General features: G+C 34.8%; 1 protein-coding gene across 1 annotated transcript in view; it reads left to right on the top strand.

Moving 5' to 3' along the window:
* The first annotated feature begins 13475 nt into the window (after positions 1–13475).
* Positions 13476–20052, top strand: part of LOC145296998 (V-type proton ATPase subunit d-like) — a 58768-nt gene continuing 52191 nt past the window's right edge. The window contains exon 1 of the mRNA XM_080143220.1: positions 13476–13850. Coding sequence (XP_079999346.1) covers positions 13727–13850 — 124 coding nt within the window. The 5' untranslated portion in view covers positions 13476–13726. The remainder of the gene's footprint in view (positions 13851–20052) is intronic.

Genomic DNA, 20052 nt, shown 5'->3' with positions numbered 1-20052 from the left:
TGGTCATTTCCGCACATTGTGATTGATTGATCAATGTCTTACATCATATCACAGGCAAAGCTGAGCAGATGCTTAGATACATCTAGTTCAAAATCTGCACAAGTACCCACAAGTCTTTATAAATAAAACAGTAAAAGTATGTATGTGTGTGTCAGTGTAAAAATACTTAACTGATAAACTCTTAAACTACTGATCACATAAAAATGAAATTAGCAGGAAATAGTAATCATACAGCAAGAGTAGTTTATAACAAGTAAAATCTTTGTTTAGATGGTTGAATAATGCATACAGAAATATGTTGGAAAGTTGAAATGTAAAATGTTCATTTCAACAATTTCTATTAGTTTTGCACATGCACAAATTCATTCATAGCTTGAAGTGGTTTAATTTTAACTCATTCTTATCTATCTGTTGATAGCTCAAATCGTATGGAACACCGCTGGAGCACTAATTTGTTTTAGTTTCAATTCTAACTGATGACACCCAAGTCGTTTTTGTAAACTTTTGAGATCGGTACTATATTTATATATCATTCAAACAATACCGTGTTTGAATATATGGTTATGTGGCAGTTTTAGTCACTTAGAATTGCTTTAAAGCTTCATCCCTCACTCATTTTTTGACCAAATTTCAAACAATTATTACAGTTTATAGATCACCCATTCAGCAATATTGTGAAAAAAGAATTTTCAATTTTTGTTCAGTAAAACAAAAGTTATGATAAATTTACTGGTGCTCAAAATCATAAAAATATCGCTTCAGTGACTACTCTTGCTACTAATTCCAATAGAGAAGTAACAAGTGAGAATGAAAGCATGAAAAGGAGATAATTGGGGGGGATTTTATTGAAAGCAGACAAGTGCCATACATTGTTATTACATATGTGTTTATGGGGGCAAAAATATAAGGCTAAAAGTAAACAACAAAGAACAAGTGAATTTATTGGAAGCCTGGAACAATTATGGATTACAATAGAAAAATGCAAGCATGAAAAGTAATATGGTTAAGCTTAAACATTGAAAAGTAAAGGACTAGTTGTTAAAACTGGAAAAGAAAAGGACAAGATATTCTAGTAAAAAACATAAATTTATAATTTAAAATATTGCAGCATTAAGAATTTTTTTTAAATTCAATTTACAACATTATATAATCAATTCTTAATGCTACAATATTTTAAGTTATAAATTTATTATATTTTTTACTAGAATATATTGTCCTTTTCTTTTCCAGTTTTAATAACTTAATAATAAGTACGAAATCTGCATGAATTAAAATATATTGAAGTGTATTTTATGACCAGGCAAGGCTGCCCCCACCCTCTGGTATGAAAGTAAAATACAAAACTCACAAACCCCAACACATTCTACAAACATCAGTTGCATTCTGTGTGTATGTGTGTGTGACCCCCATCAGCCACTGAATGATAAAGCCATGTTTGTCAGTTGATGTCAGCTCATCTCAATCTGGTCAGAATCACAATTTGTGTTTGACTCTATCCAACTCACAACTCTCTTCAACTGTCATAAACTCAAGAAGACAGTCTGCAAACTATCCCTAATTGTTATAAACTGTCACAAAACTCATTACACTCCTAAAACTAACTCTAAACATATTGACTGTCATTGTTCGGTTCTTTGTTCCCATTCACTGCCACACCTTGTTTAACAGTCCTATTTTAATTCCCATTGTGTCCCTTGGTGAACAATTTCTCATAACTTTGTTCTGATGACAAACTTCTTTCTTTTTTCTTTTTTTTTTTTTTGTTACGTTTTTCTTCTTTTTTTAAATTCTTAACACTATGGAGGGGAAGAGTGAACGTTGATGATATCGTACTATGCATACATACGCCATGTCCTATTCCCACAGTTTCCTTTTCGTGGCTTTCTCTACTTATGTTTTTTTTTTTTTATCATTACCTACCTTTTGCACACAACTTCATGCATACATATATACACCAGGGGGCATTCACACATACACTGTTCCAGGACTATTCTATCTCTATATCTACACAAATACACAGTAAAATGGACTGACACTCCCTCTCCTCCTTCTTCTTCATACATATGATAATGCCTACATTCATGCTTTTACTAAAGGATATATAGTTCTCTTCCACTGCAAAAACTGTGGCATTAGGGTCAGAAAGTGGGATTGGAAAAGTCAATGCTCTAGAGAAGGAGCCCTCTGATTCTACAAAAGATGCTTGTGCAGCCTCATCGGCATTCCTGGCAGGGCGCCTCAGGCGAATAGCAATAAACTAATCCCTTCTGGAAGAGAGAAGGCATAGCCTGGCAGGTGGACATTCTAAAACTGCGCAGAACCACTATTACACCGCAATCAACGGAGACTTACTAAAGACAAAAAGGATTTAAATGTCCAATCAAAGGGAAATAACCTCGACTTAATGCCAAGAGATTAACTCCCTTGTATGAATCGAAAGTTAAGCAAACAATGCCTGTTGCTCTATTCAGGAAATAAAAGAACGTCTTTAGAAAACAAATCACTTGTGTTGCTTCGTCTTTTTTTTTTTTTTTTTTCATGTGCTAAGTCTCATGCGCTGAGTCTAGGACACTGTAATGTCGAAACCACAGATAGATATGTTAATATTAAGCTTCTTTCTTATATTTGCATTTTTTTTTTTTTTTGTCTTTCTCACAAAGTTGCTCTGTGGAGTTCATATTTAACATATCATTTTTTGTTGTTTTTTCTGAGAATGGGCATCCTACCAGATGCCAGATATTCATCCACGATATCTTCTTAAGATTCTTAACTATCTCTTTAAACACAATTGTTTAGATCCGTCTTCTACATGGTTCACTGGGTATATTTATCAAGTAGTTTTTATTTTTCTTTGTACTCATATGATTACTTGAATGAGATCACTTGCATGTGCAGCAATAGAAACAAAGATGGAGTACTGCTGCCATATCTGGGCTGGAGCTGCTAAAAACAGCCTATCCTGCCTTGACAGAGTACAAAATAGACTTTGTGGCTTAGTGGGGGGATGCCTTTTCTTTTCCCTGCAACCTCTCTCCCACAGAAGAGACGTTGTGAGCCTGTCTTTGTTTTATCATTATTTCCATGGCAAATGCTCGTCTGAGCTCCAATCTCTGGTCCCCCTCGCCAATCTTTCACGAAAAACACCTGTCTAGCTGAAACCACTATCAATAATTTTCTCCACTCTTTATCTGTGCCTAAATCAAAACGTAGATTACATGAACAAAGCTCCTTTGTTAGAAGTGCACGCCTGTGGAACTCTCTTCCGTTTGCCTGTTTCCCACCTGGCTACAACTTGGATGTCTTCAAGTCCAACATAAACAAGTTCCTGATAAACCGCCCCCTTAAGTAAGACACTTTATCAAATTTCCATTGCTAACGATTACTACGATACTATCCCATTGATTACTGTAAATGCAATAACCCTTATCCCCGAATGGCTTCTGGACCTTGATAAGTGGTGACCTCCATGTAAAAAAAAAAATTTAAAAAAAACTATCAGTGCATTGTAAAGTCTTAATTTCAGAAATGTTGATATTTTCTTTTCGCTCCATATTTTTTAGACATCCAAATTTATGTTTCTGAATTTTTGAGATAAGGATTGGTTATTCATATTATTTGGATTCATCGGACTACTGTTCTCATCTTGACTGTGATTTTAACAATGTTTCGGCCAATGTAACCTCTGCAGGGACCCGTGGTGCAGTGGTTAGAGTACTTGAAAAAATCAATTGTAAAAGTGATATTCTCCTGAAGGTTGAAGGTTCAATTCTCAGTATGGGCAAGCGAAACATACAAGTGCAAATAACTTAGGATCTCCATCCAGTCATGGCTGATGGAACAAGAGCATGCTACCCCTTGATGTAACTAAAGGGTTCCATTCGAAATTACATCCAAATTCCCGAGTTCAACAAGATACACCTGAAGAGGGGCAGAGGTTACATCGACCGAAACGTTGTGAAAATGACACTCAAGATTAGAATAGTAGTCTGATCGGCGGACATCTACAAGTGCTACTCCTCCAGCAAAATATGCATGGGCTCTGATGTTGCACGTAGTTCAACTTAGGGAGCGCCTATTTATTTTGGCTTGTTTGTTCAGATTGTTTTTTTTTTTGTTTTTTTTTTTTGGGATGGATATTTTTTATTTTGGCTTGAACTTTGCGAATTATTTTGTTATTATATGATTTTTTTAAATACATATCGGGATCAGTAGGAGAAATGAAATGGTCTTATGTCGATGAAGCCATAACATGAAAAATGAAAAAATATTAGATAATTTTGAATTTTTAGAGCATGTGCATGAAAAATATGGTAATTAATAAAATCGCCAATAAGCTTTGGAAAATAAACATGTTTTGAAAAACTGAAATTTTTTTATTTTTGAATAAAAAATAATTATTAAAACTAAGGCAGTAGTGGTCTCATCGAGTAGTTTTTATTTTATTCAAGAAAATAAAAGGTACTCATGCACTTACTGAGCCGTGCTGAAACAATGACGTTATTATTTAGAAAGCTATTCTTAACATGGGGACAGGAGGGTGTTGTGTACCTATTCTGTACTTTCACCTAACAATTTAATAAAAACAGGTATGCAATTAAACTTGAAAATACTATTTAAAAATAACGCGGATCAATAAGTGCACTAGCACCAAATAACATTTCACTGTGTTTCGATCTACAACATTCCATGAGAGGTACGTAAACGCTAAAGTTTTTTGTTTATCGCCACATGTGCTAATTTGGACTTGTACCAATTTTCCTGTTAATAATTACATATAACTATAATCTCCGGCCAAAAAAAATATCCATAAAAAAAATTTTAAAAAAACAGAAAAATCATATTAACAAAATAATTCGCAAAGTTCAAGCCAAAATAAATAAATTTAAAAAAAACTAGGCCACACACGCAACAATTCTTTCCATGTAAAAATAATAATTGCTCCCTAAGCTGAACTGCGTACAACATCGGAGCCGATGCGTATTTCGCTAGAGAGATAGCACTCGTGTACGTCAGCTGTCCCATGAATTCAAATAATATGAATTCAAATTTATCATTTGTTATTTCTATTTTTCTGCTAATCTCAGATGTAGATCCTGAAAATATTGAGCCAAAGAACACAAAGATTTGGGGGGGAATAAGGAAATGTGGCGGGCTCAACCATTTTGGTGAGAAGAGGAAATGATTTCGCATTTTCATCCATGCAGTGAATTATCTTCTATCTAAATGAATAACTGTGAAAGTTGACTACATTTCTCACACTGACAGTAAAGTCAAAATGGTTCTTTTTCATTATTGTAGTGAAATTCGAAAACTTAAATATTGAATTTAAAGTGAAACCAATGGTATCCACTGAATTTTTATGTCACAGTAATGAACATATTCAAGAATTATAAAAAACAATAAGGTAGAAAGTCAATAATTAATGAAAATCGTTTCCGAAGACAATTAGCGAAAAATGAATTTTGCAAAAGCAGAAACCAGAGACTGTAACAAAAGGGAGATTAATATTTTCTGAAAACTGAAAATCTTTGACCAATTTAGCAAAACTCAATTTTCGCTAATTGCCTTCAAAAACTATTTTCATGCTTAATTAATTTTTTTACCTTATTTATAATTTTTCGTAATTTTCGGATATTTTCATTACTGCGACATGACAATTCAGCAGATACAATTAGTTTCACTTGAAATTCAATTTTTAGAATTTCGCTACAATGAATGTAAAACCATCAAAACACCAGATTTCAAAATTAATTCAACTTTATACAACAGACACAAAAAAAAAAATGTAGTAGGCAGGCAGGCTCGAACCCATACCGTGAAGAAGGAAAAGAACGTGAAAAAATCCAATAAAAAAACACAACGTCTTTGCTTTTGCAAGTGGCGAATGTTTAAATTAAGGCTAGTCAATCAAAAAGAGGGGATTACTTTCGAAAATATCGGCGAAAAAAGCGACCTCTCTCTGTAGAAACGTTCCCAGTTTAGGGTGAAGGAATTAACGTTTTAGCCAATTTTCTGATATTTGTCGTCCGAAGACTCGACCTTCAAAGCGATACCAATCTCATGGAAATCCATTACCTCTGTCGATAGTTTTAGGCAGACATACATGCATACATGATGATGATTGCAACGTCTTGTCAGACGAGTGCCACTTCCTCAGACACTTAAAGTCCATGAGCCCAAAAATGACTTTTTTTTTTGTTAGTCCTACCGATGAATTCACATGCTCAAGCAGGCATGACACTGAAGACGGTCATTGAAATCAATTATTACATGTTTTTCCAGCATTTCAAGCCTCCACACGTCACAACTTTTCCATCGCCACAAGACCATTTTTATAGACAAATGCCTGAGGGAGTATCTATACACAGATGATGTTACAGAGTCTTAGCTTTGTATGACAGCTAAGTCTCTTTCTTGGTTTAAAATGTTGAGATCCAGCAACAAGCAAGAGTAAGATAGCCAGCAACAAATTAAACTGCGGACCAGCTTAATGCGGGTACTGGTCTCCCGCTTTATGGTTTTTTAAATCAGAAATTTGCTTCTCCTAGAAAGGTTGCCTTCACCACAGCTTACGGGAGCCCTCTCCACCCCAACACACACATACATACACACAATACACACGGTGCTAGTTGGCCGTTGACCCTAAAAAAGGGTTCATTCGCCCTTTGGAAGGTCTTGTTTTTAATCCTTCAGGGAGAATAGCCACCCTCCTCACCAAACAAGTCTGGTGGGTAAACCAGTTTAGTCGCCGGTGACCCGACCATGAGGCAGGTAGTACTGGGTTACATGGTACCAGTAGCATATGACATGACCTGACACACATACATACATACATACATACATACATTTAAACAGACAGGTGAGATTTATATTATAAATGATTTTGTTATTCAAGTTATAGTCAACCAGCGTCTTTCCTAATTTTCTGTGTGGCGCTTCCAGAACTGGTGATGAGGCAAAAACAGTACTTTCGTTTTTTTGTTTTTTTTTGTTACTTTCTATTTGTCTTTTGAAGCAATTTATTGTAATAAAATATAAAAGATTGGGAACTATAAAAGTTGAAGCGCAAAAAAAATTTACTGTCTTTTAGCTCCACCTGACACACTGCATGGTGGACCACTTCTGGTCACTTATACCTTCAATAACATGCGTTTGTTAAATACATGTGTTGTTATGAGTATGAGTATATATAAATAATATCTAAAATTATTTTTCAGCCATTTCCAATGTGTTATCTATAATATAAATCTCACCTGTCTGTTTAAATGTATGTATGTATGTATGTATGTATGTATGTTTTGCAAAACTTTTGACAGATGCGACAGATCCTGACAAGATTGGTATCATTTTGAAGCTCAATGTCTCAAATATCGAAAAATTGGTCAAAAACATTAATTCCATCACCCTAAACTCGACCGTTTCGTACAAAGAGGGGTCGATTTTTTTCTCCAACATTTTAGCAAGTCATTGTCACGGTTGGATTGACTTCTGTTATTTTCAACACTTTTGACTTCTGGTCACGTCATGGAGATATCGGCTAAGACGTCAGATTTTCTTTCACTTTCTTTTCCACCTTCGTGCCATGGGTTCGAGCCTACCTACCTACTACCACTTTTTTTTATTTTTATTTTAACACCTCTCTCCACCCTGGCTGCCTACTGTTGTTTTGATTCCCTCCCCATGCTACTACTACTTTTTTTTAACACCTCTCCACGTTCACGGGTTTGAGCATGCCTGCCTACTACCACTTTTTTTGCTCAATACACACCTCCAAACACCCGAGCAATGCCGAGCACTCAGGATAGTCTATTATATAAAGGAAAGATAAGTGACCCTTTTTTATACTTATTCACCCTAATCAAGGCACATTGCTACCTGGACGGAAGGGGCAACTATTTGGGATCATGTCTACGGGGGGCACTATGTAGGGAGTCGAGATGAGAAGTGAGATGTCTATTTGCATTACATTTAAATTTGAACATGTTAGCGCAGTCAGGAAAGCAGGAAATAGGGAGGGAATTCCAAAGTCTAACAATTGAAATGAAGAAACTATTAGAGTAGAAGGCTTTCCAGTATTTAGAAACCTTTACAGTGAAGGGATGGAATTTTGCGGCTTGTCTGGTTAGTCGGTGGTATTTACATTAAGGGGACACAAGTGTTATGAGTTCATCAGAGCACATTCCATAAAAATACTTGTAAAACAAGCACAGGGATGCAACATTGCAGCGATGGGACAGGGGATGGAGCTTGGTTGATAGTGCAGGACCTATTAGATTTAAATTTGAGACTCTTTCTTTGGACCTTATCTTAGAGCGAGAAACTAGTGGTGGCAGATGCACCAGCTCGGATGTGGCAACAATATTCCATGCATGGGCGAATGGTGGCTTTGTAGGTATGTAGGATGTTGTCAGGTATGACTTACATTATTATTATTTTCAATAGAGAGGAATGGGCTGGATGGAAATCAAAGAGAGGTGGGGGGAGACGGATATGGAAAAATGGGGAAGTGGGAGAAAAATAGAGAGACGGATTGAGAGAGGTAGAGAGATAGAAGATAGAAAAATATTACACACATTTTTAACCTTTTTCTTTTCCGAGCAATGCCGTGTAGTTCTGCTAGTCTACATAGAAGAGAGTATAGTAGTTTGCTTAAAGCATTGCTGGTAGCATATACAACATAATCATATTGACACACCAGTTCCCATTAGATCACCAAAGTTAAACAACGTTGAATCTGATCAGTACTAAAATGGGTGACCATTTGGGAATTCCAGGTGCTGTATGTGCTCTCTGCTTATCTTGGCATTGTTTCCAGCCGTTCTGGGCTTCTCCTTACCACTGGACCTAAGCAGTGCCAATTCAGGAGAAGTGTGATTGCTGATTGCGTAACTCTTGCCTCACAATTACACGTGCAGCTACCATTGCCGGTGGGAGCCATTGTCTTTTGAGACTAAATAGAGGCTATGATTGCTGGTAAGCAACTATATAGTTATTCCAAATAATTCAAACTTTTAGAAAGCCATTTTTAACATAAGGAGTAGGGCATTGGACAAACTTAGATTCATCACTGAACAACTCCCCTTTAAAATACTCTTCAGTAATAGTTTAAAATGAGTCTTGTACATCATTGTAATGACTGAATTCCCATTAATTGGTTTAAAATGATTCTCTCATTTAAAAATAAAACTACTTGATCAATTTATGTGATTTTTGGTGTACGGTATTTTCTTTCCATCACTGGTATGTACATTACAAAGATTTGTCCTTTAGTTTTGTTTTTTTTTTTCTTGAGGTAGGGGGTGGTGTATGGACTTTTTAAAAAACTTTTATTCATCCCCAAACATTGCCGATAAGATGTAAGTGGCTATCCAAGATTAAGGACCAGATTTATAAGGGCCACTCTAACTAAGGGGTTGTGCAATGAGATGTTTGTTCCCATTACTTTTAGTTTTTTGCATGTTGATACGATCAAGGAAATCAGGGATCAGGGAGGGAATTTCAAAGACTAGCAGCTTGAGGAAAGAAGGTACTAAAAAGTTTTCCAGCATCTGGGGACTTCAACAGATAATGGATGGGATTTAGTTGATTAGTCGGGGTATTTATGTCGAGAGGGCAGCAGGGCAGTCAATTCATCATAGCACATTCCACGGAATCACTTGTTAAACAAACACAGGGATGCAACATTGTGGTGATGGGACAGAGACTACAGCTTAGTAGACAGTGGAGGACCTTTTAAATTAGGGTCGCATTTTTTTATGCCTGCATAAGAGGGAGAAGAATAGTGACTAGTGCACCAGTCCAGATATGATTACAATACTTCATGCATGGGAAAATGGTGGTTTGGTAGGCATGTAGGATACTGGCAGATATAAGAAGTTTTCTAGCACAGTAGAGGGAGCCCACTTTCTTTGCAGTAACCTTGACAATGCTTTCTATGTACTTGTTCCAATTCATGTTACCTGTGAATGTTAGGTTCAAGCGTTTGAATGTTTGACTCTCAGATACGTTGCTATTAACCATGGCAATCACTGATTGAAAAAGTTTTCTTATCATAGGTTATTATTATTATTATTATTATTATTATTATTATTATTATTATTATTATTGAGTAATTCGTAACTACAAAAGTCTGTTCTTCTATATAAATAAATAGATGCATGTATGTATGTATATGTGTGTCTATCTAAAAATATTTTTACTGCTAAACTCTTAAGCTACTGGTCACATAACACTGAAATTAACAGGAAATAGTAATCATACTCCAAGGATGATTTATAACAGGTAAATTTTTTGTTTGAATGGATGACGTGTACAGAAATATTTTTTATTTATATTTTTTATTTATTACATTTTCACCCCAAACAAGGCACAGTGCCACCTTGATGTATTTATGCTATCAGGAACATAAGTTGCAGGGATACTATGTAGGAAGTTGAGCAGCAAGATGTCTGTTTACATTACACTTGAACTTCTGCATGTCAGTACAGTTGGGGAAGCAGGAACTTGGAAGGGAATTCCAAAGTTTAGCAGTTCTGGGGAAGAAACTATTAAAGTAGAAGGCTTTCTTACATCTAGAGATTTCTACTGTGTAGGGGTGAGACTTTGCTGCTTGTCAGGTTTGTCAGGAGTTTTTACGTTGAGGAGGTACAAGGGCTTGTAGTTTGTTGGAGCATTCACTATTAAAATTCTTGTAAAACAGGCAGAAGGATGCGACATCTTATTGATGGGACAGAGGTTGAAGCTTAGATGACAGTTCAGGTCCTATCAGGTTGGCGACTCTCTTTTGAACCCTGTCCAGGAGTGAGAGACTAATAGCAGATGCACCAGCTCAAATGTGACAACAATACTCCATACATGGGCAGTATATATAGAGGTACAAGATACTTTCAGGCGTAAGTAACTTTCTAGCATGGTAGAGAGAGCCTACCTTCTTCACAGCAGCCTTGGCAATGCTCTCAATGTATCTGTTGACACTCATGTTTCCTGTGAACGTTAGGCCGAGGAGTTTAAAGGAAGTACTTTCAGGTAATGTGTTTTTGGCCATTGCTATTGGTGACAGAGAAGGTTTCTTGTAATTATTGAAGGAAACAAGTTTAGCCAAGGAGTTTGAATGAAGTCTTTCAGGTAATGTATCTTTAGCCATAACTATTGGTGATTGGAAAGGTTTCTTGTAATTATTAAAGAAAACAAGCTTAGTCTTGACAGCATTGAATGTTACCATCCATTTTTGATCCTATTCCACTGCAGACTGGAGGTTTTCTTCTAGGGTTTTTGCCATTGCCTTTGATATGTGTCCATTCGCTTTCCCCTCGTGTCTGTTATAGAGCATGGTCTCATCAGCAAATATACCCATCTCAGAGACTATTTTATCACAAATTGAAATGCAAAACATTCATTTCAACTTGCTGACATATTTATATTAGTTTTATGCATGCACAAATTCAATCATAGCTTACAGTCGTTTAACATAAAATCTTTCTTATTTATCTGTCGTGTTAGCTCAAACAGTAGGGAAAATGGCTAGAGCTCTAAATGTTTTGGTTTCGAATCTAGCTGATGGCACCCAAGTCATTTTTTTTTTTTTTACTTTTGAAATCAGTACTATATATATATATATATATATATATATATATATATATATATATATATATATATGTTTATTAATATTTTATTTAACATATTTTATTAACTGTTTGCTCATATATATATATATATATATATATATATATATATATATATATATATATAATATTAAATAGAGAATTGGCTCTGTAATAATAAATACAAAAGCTGCATGAATTAAAATACAAGGTGGAACGATAAAATTGTCGCCCTAAAGAAAACAATACTACAGCTTTATTTTAAAACTTTTATTGAAAAGATCAATTCAGGTAACTTAATTATGTAATAGAGCTGACATCTATTCAATCACCGCCCTGATACGGGTCCAGAACTGAGAGCATACTTTTTCCACAAGCGCCGGTGGGAGCTTGCCGAATACTCAGTGAATGGTGCAATCAGGCTAGCTTTGGTGTTGTGCACCCTGCCCCTGCTAGTTATAGAGTAATTCATAGCTACCAAAATCTATTCGTCATGAATAAGTACTTGAAGAAATTTTGTTTATTTATTTTATGTAAGGTCATATTGGGGAATATGTGTCCCTTTTAACTTAGCTCCCCACAAGGGCAAAGTTAAACACAAGGTCATTTTAACATGCGGAATATTCAGCTACCTCAAAAAGGACATTCTGAACTGCGACAAAATTAAAAATTACCTCAGTTGATAAAGATTTCTTTTCCTCTAATCAAGGATAGGACAGATACACTTTGAAAGATTTACTTCCAAAAACATTTAAACAATTTTTGCAAATTAAGCACAAGGCCATCAAAAGTGAGGAGTCAGATCTGTTGTAATCTTCTGTCTACTCTACTTGTAATTAGATGCATCAATTAGAGAACTTGAATACCTACTGGACACTATCCTCTAGTGTCTAAGGTCTCTCTGTGCAAGGGTTTGTCAAGGCAACCTAGCATGAGAATACTTTTTACTACACGTAAACCCTGACTAAATATTCAACATCACAGAGTATTCGCAGACCAAACAAGATCTCCTTGGTATGGCTCACATACACTGGCTTTTGCAAGGAATCGTGCATCTTCTCTGAGTGATGTTACCTGAAGTAAAAGCATAAAGCTAGATACTCCACCAGACTAGATGAATTCTTTTCCTGGGATCCAGTAAGACACAGAAACCACAAGAAAGATATATTATAACATATTTAAATGATCAATTGAGACAAGGAAAATTAACGTTTTTAACTTCTTTACTAACTAAACATTTGAGAGGTAAAGGAGAATTTAATTCAATATTCGATCTATGTATCTCCTATAATGATCAATGTTAGCCCCTAAGAAAAGGTTGGTTGGTTGGTTGTTTTTGTTTTACGGCATATCAACCCTTTTCAGGTTATTTAATGCCGAATCCAGTGATTTTGAAGAACAATTTTTTAATGGAATATATTTGTTTTTTTCAACTAGGTTTCTATTTAACCCATAGTTGGGACCCTAACAGGTACTACAAGTCTGGGTCAGTGTGGACCTGAGAGCAAAGGCAATTAAAGAGTGGCTCCACGCTCCCCAAAGTCCGCAAGCTGGAGCCTCACCATCGGATATAGTTTAAGGTCATATCCAGGACTCCTAAGAAAAGGACCCTTTGTTTTTGAGAAATTCAACTGAAGTAAAATGAAACAACAAGCACTGTGTGTGTGTGTGTGTGTGTTGTTTTGTTTTTTTTCTCTTACCATTTTTCCATCACTTCAGCAATCACTACAATACCACATTTACTCTGTGGGCTACCTTACTTAAAATATCACCAATGGTTTTAAATGAATTTTATTTACAAAAAATTCATATATATTCATAATTTCATGAAAAATTATTTTTACCCTACTTCGAAAACCGAGAAATGTAACAATCTACGAAAATTGGGGTGAAGCAAGCCCATTTAATCTTGTGACAAATTGTATATATTAAGATTAAATAAATAACAGAAAAAAAGGCGGTGTCAGGAGGAGATAACTATGAGTGTTTTCGTGGCCGTGAGATGGCGCTGTGATCACATGATCGAAAAGCGTGTGGTGTGTGTGTCAATTTCTTCACTTAGAATCTAATTCTTATCCCTTCCCTCGTACATTCTGAAAACAACAACAACAAAAAAACTTCTCAAAATGATGTCCGAAATTTCTTTCAACGTTGACCACGGCTATTTAGAAGGCCTTGTTCGAGGCTTCAAAGGCGGCATACTAAAACAGTCGGACTACTTGAATTTGGTACAGTGTGAGACATTGGAAGGTAAGCAGTAGTAATAATAATAATATTACGAAACTACTACGACGGTACGTCACTCCATTTTGACTTCGGCCAGAGGTCGTGGCTCAGTTTTAAACATGTTGATTGTTTTTATCAGCTGATGTCTATATTAAACTCGGGATCCAGTTGTATATCAGAAAGGATTGAAAAAAAAATCTCGCGTCCAGTATACAAGTCTTGCATTACATTTTTAGTCTAGCAATAAAAAAATTAATTAACTTAATGTGATTGTTGAAAATGTAACTTTACTTGATTTAATCGCCGGCGGCCATGGTTATTTATTTTTCTTTCTTTGTTATAACCTGAACCAAAAGTATTTTTGCTTTCTTAAACTGTAAAGTAACGCTGAACACATAAAAATAAACTTGAGTAAATTCCTATTTTAGTCGCGTAAAATACTTAGAGTGAAATAGATTTCAACACTATCCTAAAACAACTTGGTTATTACTTAAATTATTTTTCTTTTTTAATTCTAACTCGTGATTTTGTTTTTATCCGGAAATCAAAGCTCTATAAGAAGGTGTGGGTCGGAAAGGGAGATAATTCTGACATATCTTGTTTCTGAAACTACAACTTTGACATGGTCACCATTTCTCTAAAACTGAGCGACAATTTAACATTTCTTGCAAACTAGTTATAAATCGTTTTTTGATCTTCAAAAAAAGTGGGGGGGGGATGGGTGACAAAACCCTTCGGCCTTTCACTCTAATGTACGTGACTGAAATAGGAATTTACTAAATATTCTTTTTACACCTCCCTCGCCCCAGACCTGTTTACAGACATTGAAAACAAAATATCGTGATGTTAAAACATAGTTGGATCAATGTGGTCTGGTTGTCCCACTGAAGACTTACATGCAAAGGGTGTTTATTTTGAAAGCCGTTCTTAACCTGAGGAGGTTGGGAGTAAGACCGTTAGTTGATAACAATGACGATCGTTAATATAAATGGCCACCAGACCAGCGATGAAAAAAAATATATATATATATATATATATATATATAATATATATATATATATATATATATAATAATGGTAAACTTTTACTTGCATTCCACCTTAACAATCACCTTTAAAATGACGACTTTTATAGTTAGGGTATGAAAACGTTTACCGCAAACAAATAGTTTTCAGGATATTAAGTAATGCAATTCGTTATGTTATAAGTGGTAGCCGTTGCTGTAATAAATAATATGATAACGTTAAGGAAAAAAAAAATCCGGATTGATACGACACATATGCACGAGAAAAGGTTTTCTTGGATTTGAAGAGCACAAATGAATCGTAATACTTGGCTTAAACCAGGTCGGAAATTTCACTTTACTTACAAGTTTAAAGATTTCACAATTACTTTCGAATGATAGCGATAATAAATCGAGTTCGAGTTCTGTCGGGGCACTTTCGCCAATGATATATGGTATGAATCAAGGCGAATTTGACTTTTAATGTTCCTAATAATAGTTTATTAATGAACCTGATTAAACTTTAGTATAAAATTACAAAGACCCCAACGTTATTCATAAATACGCCCCTTCATTACCACTAACCTTAAGTCCGGGTGACAATACAAAAAATAAATGGTACTTATGCAAAATACGGATCGTGTTGAAATAATTATTTTTAAACTCGTTCTTAACACGGGGAGGGCGTTTTGTAACTATTTTGTACTTTCACCGAACAATTTAATTAAAAATAGATATAAAACTTTAATTTAATTTGAAAATCCTATCTAAGAAATAGTACAGGCGGACAGGCCGTAGTCTGCGTAAGTACCAAATAAATAATTTAAAATTGAAAAAAAAAAACAAAAAAAAAACGAGGACTAGAACAGTGTCCGCGATGTGTTTAACGGGACCGTTAAAAACCAAAGTGCTTTTACAGAATTTGAACCTAACTAAACCGACTTTTGTTGAACTAAACCTAAAACTTCGGGTTGAAAAAACAAAACAAACAAAAAACGTTCAAATTCTGTGTAAGTACGGTAATTAATTTCGTTTGCATCCATATATCCTCCCTCCAGCTATGGGCTAAATAAAGTAGACAAAAATTCTGAGATGGCATTCGTCTTTTTCTATTTGTCTATGCATTTTTTTTTCTTCTCTTACTAGGCTTCTTTAGCACTGGGACTCAAGTTATCCCGTTTAGGATAGGTGGTGTTGGTGATTACACAACCCTTCTTGCTTGCTTCAATGCTTCACTAATTCTCCATCTAGGCATTATTACAAAGGGCATTGTCCCTAGGGATGGGGGAGGCTTCTTTTTTTCTTCTTTTTAATCAGATATTTACAAAAATATTTTCGTAATAAATTAATATGGCTTCCTTGTGTTTATTTAACACCACCCACGAAATTCTAAAGTAATTTTTAAGCTTAAAATGATCGAATGATATAAAATTATTTCTGCTTTGATTAAAGTTTAAAGGTCAAGTATTATGATTTATTTGTGCCTTTATGAAAATGTTCATTTGTAAAATAGAAAGACAATCGCATTCTAATATTTTATTTAATTTTAAACTTTATTGACCATATCGTTAAACAAGTCACTATTACCGTGGCTTGCGCCTCTGTCGCATTAAAGAACCCATTGTTGAGTACTTGAGTACCATAAAACAACAGATGTTTATGAATTAAATGACACTAACATTCTTTTATCTGAGCATAACAAAAATTGAATACAGATGAAACGTAACAGTTGCCATCTACAAAATAATTATTTGCTGATCAGTGAAAGCCAATTTATATAAACATATCTCAATTAATTGGTTTTTAATTTATTAGCAAAAGCAAAATATAGTTATCTTGACAATTCGTGCCCCCACTTCACTTCCGGTTGCTGTTTCAATTAAAAAATATTTAAGATTTTTTGGCCGACCTGTGCGGAATGCGCACCCCCTAAAAATGCGTGTTTTACACTCCTTTTTTTATTATTATTATCCCCCCCCCCCCGGCGATTATCGAAGATTACAGACTTAAGTATTATATTAACAGAAAAAAATTGTGAAAAATAAAAAAAAAAATTGATGACTTTTAAGAAGGGGGTTCCACTTTCTGGTTATAACGTTCTACTTCATTCATTGCTATGGCCCATTTATTTACCGACGTGTCACGTAACTAGGACGTAATAACGAGAAAGTGATCCCTTAAGTCATTAAATTTATTTTGATACTTGTACACTTTTGCCACCGCAATTTTTTTTTTTTTTTTTTTTTTTTTTTTTTTTTAGGTTAAATTCAAGCTTCACGATATTTTTTTATTATTAAATTGTAAAGTGGAAGCACAATGGTTACAAAACATCCTCACCTCACCTATGTTAAGAATGGCTTTCAAAGTTGTTATTCAGCATGGTGGCACAACACATTGGAAAAAAAAATAAAAGTACTTGTATCTGGCACAAGTACCTTTTATTTTTTTTATTTTTTTTCCTGTTATGATACTCAAGTCTGTAATCTATGATAATCGTTAAAAAAAAAAAAATAAAAAACATGCACTTTTAAGGAGTGGGCACTCTCGTATAGGTCCGCCGATTTTTTTTATATACTTTTGCAGATTACAGGGAATGTTTTTTTTTTTTTTTTTTTTTCTTTGTTTTTAGATAGGATTTTCAAGTTAAATTCAATTTTTACTCGATCTTTTACTTATTAAATTAAATTGTTAGATGAAAGTACATAATGTTAAGTGTCTAAATAAGAACGTTAATATTTCAGTACGGTCCGTAAACCGCAGAAGTACCGATTAAAAAAAAATTCATTTGTATTTCCAAAGTGTTGACGTGTAAATAAATCACTCAAAAATAAATAAATTTTTTTTTTTTTTCTTTTTTTTTTTTTTTTTTGTAGTTTTACCTTGGACAACTCGTAGGGCAAAAGGTAGAAATTTTAATAAAGCATCTCCGTTTGTTCTGAATAATTTTCTAAATTTCATTTAAATTATATTTATTGGTCAAGTATTGTTTTACGATCGTTTCATTCTACGATATACATGTATTTATAAATTGTTCCAGAAAAAAAAAAAAACTAAACAAAACTAAAAAAAACAACAAACGGGATATGTGAATTGCGATGAATGAAAAAGCGTGAGTGGGTGTATATTTTTTTTTTTTTACCCCCGTTTCATATTGGAAATATAACTTTAAATAAACAGACGCCGTTGAAATAATAACGTTATTAAAGCCGCTTTTAACAAGTGAAGGAGGATTTGTTAACTAATCTGTACTTTCACTTAACAATTTGGTACTAGTGCAGAGAGTGATCCGGACGTAAATAATGTTATTATTTAAAAAGCCATTCTTAACATGGGGAGGGTGTTTTGTACCTATTATTCTATACTTCAACCTTACAATTGAATAAAAAAAAATATATCATAAAACTTTAATTAAACTTGGAAATACGATTTCAAAAATAGCACGGATCCGGATCACGGATCACTCTCTGCACTGTGCACGAGCACCAACAATTTAATAAACAAACGGTAGCGTAAAAATTAGGGAACTCGTGACTCTTGTCTCCCAATTTAAATTTCGTTCCGCTTTAAATTCAGTACATTTTTACATTTCCATCATTCACATTCGACATCAACCTTTATAGATTTTGCTGACAAAAGTTAAGGGTGTCTATTCTAAAAGCCATTCTTAACATGGGGAGGTTGGAGGGGTGTCTATTCTGAAAGCCGTTCTTAACATGGGAGTTTGGGGTGTTTATTTGTTGTAAATGTATAGATGACCACTAAACTTTTTAATTTTGATAAATTTACCTGTTCAGTTTTTAGAGAAGCAGAGCAGGTGGCAGTTTGCTATGTAGGTTTAACGTAAAATGAAGTTTCTGTTGCTGAAACTTCTGAAATTTTTTAAATAGATTATTTTTTGATAAAGATCTTTATCGAAAATAATGCAACCATTTATTTTACATTGAATTTGTAGAGAAAAGGTAAAATTGATAATTTTTTAATTGTATTTCTTGTCCAAAAAATAAAATTCTCTTTAATTTTTTTAGAACTTTTTATATGCTCCCTAGATTATAATATCTACGATTTGCGAAGGGACGTCCTATCTACATTTATTTACATCGACTTATAAAATTCACGCTATTTCTTCCTCTCGCGTGTTTGTTCGACTTTTTCGTGTAAATAAAGCGAAACTGAATTTAACAAAATTGGCTCACTGGCCTTTGTAGCCGGCACGTCTAGAAAGCAATTAGCTTTGATCAATGTGGGGAAAAGCCCTTCGTATCAGACAATTGCTATTCATTTGCGAGTTCCCCCTTTTCCTGGGGAGCTTTGTTTCCCCAACATCCTAGGGAAACAAATAAATGAAATGGCGGAAAGCTGAACTGGCCTTCAGCCAACATTCATTTCTGCGCCTCACTTAGCAAGTCAACTTTGTGATTGACATCGCTTAATTTGAACGCTTTTCACTTCCTATGGCCTTGTAGTGCAGCGGTAAAAATGTCACGTTTTCTTTCACTTTCTTTTCCACCTTCGTGTTCATCATGGGTTCCCTACTAACATTTTTTTTTTTTTTTTACACCTCCAAACACCCAGGCAACGCTGGGTACCCCCGCTAGTGCTGAATAAATAAATTCAGGTCGGCATGTTTCTTTTAACAAAAGCGTTTATTACGATCTTAACATCACTTAAAAAGTCTCCTGCTGCCACATGTCCATCTAACTTGGTTGGTATTTCTCTTTCTTCCGACCGCACACCAGCCACAGCAAACCCATTCTCGCCTTCACTTTTCACGTCTGGCTTCTTCAGTTCTTACTGTGTTTCTCTTGACCACGTGGTGTCCTTTTTTTTTTTCTTTTTTTTTTTTTCTTCAGACGCAAGCCCGAGCATACTTGCCAATTTGCATACGTGTTCAAACACTAATCTTGCTGCTCATACAATCGTTTGCCATCCATTCTTCACTGCTGCTGCTTTTTTTTTTGTTTTGTTTTTTTTACATGGAGGTCACCACTTATCAAGGCCCGGAAGCCATTCGGGGATAAGGGTTATTGCGTGAACAGTAATCAATGGGATAGTGTCGTAGTAATCGTTAGTATTGGAGATTTGATAAAGTGTCTTACTTAAGGGGGCGATTCATCAGGAATTTGTTTGTTGGACTTGAAGACATCAAAGTTGTAGTCAGGTGGGAAACAGGCAAACGGGAGAGAGTTCCACAAGCGTGCACTTCTAAGAAGCTTTGTTCATGGA

Source organism: Euprymna scolopes, chromosome 2 (assembly GCF_053919585.1).
Source record: "Euprymna scolopes isolate OS-2025 chromosome 2, ASM5391958v1, whole genome shotgun sequence".
NCBI lineage: Eukaryota > Metazoa > Mollusca > Cephalopoda > Sepiida > Sepiolidae > Euprymna > Euprymna scolopes.
The sequence above is the reverse complement of the archived record's forward strand: the minus strand, read 5'-3'. Positions and strand labels throughout refer to the sequence as shown.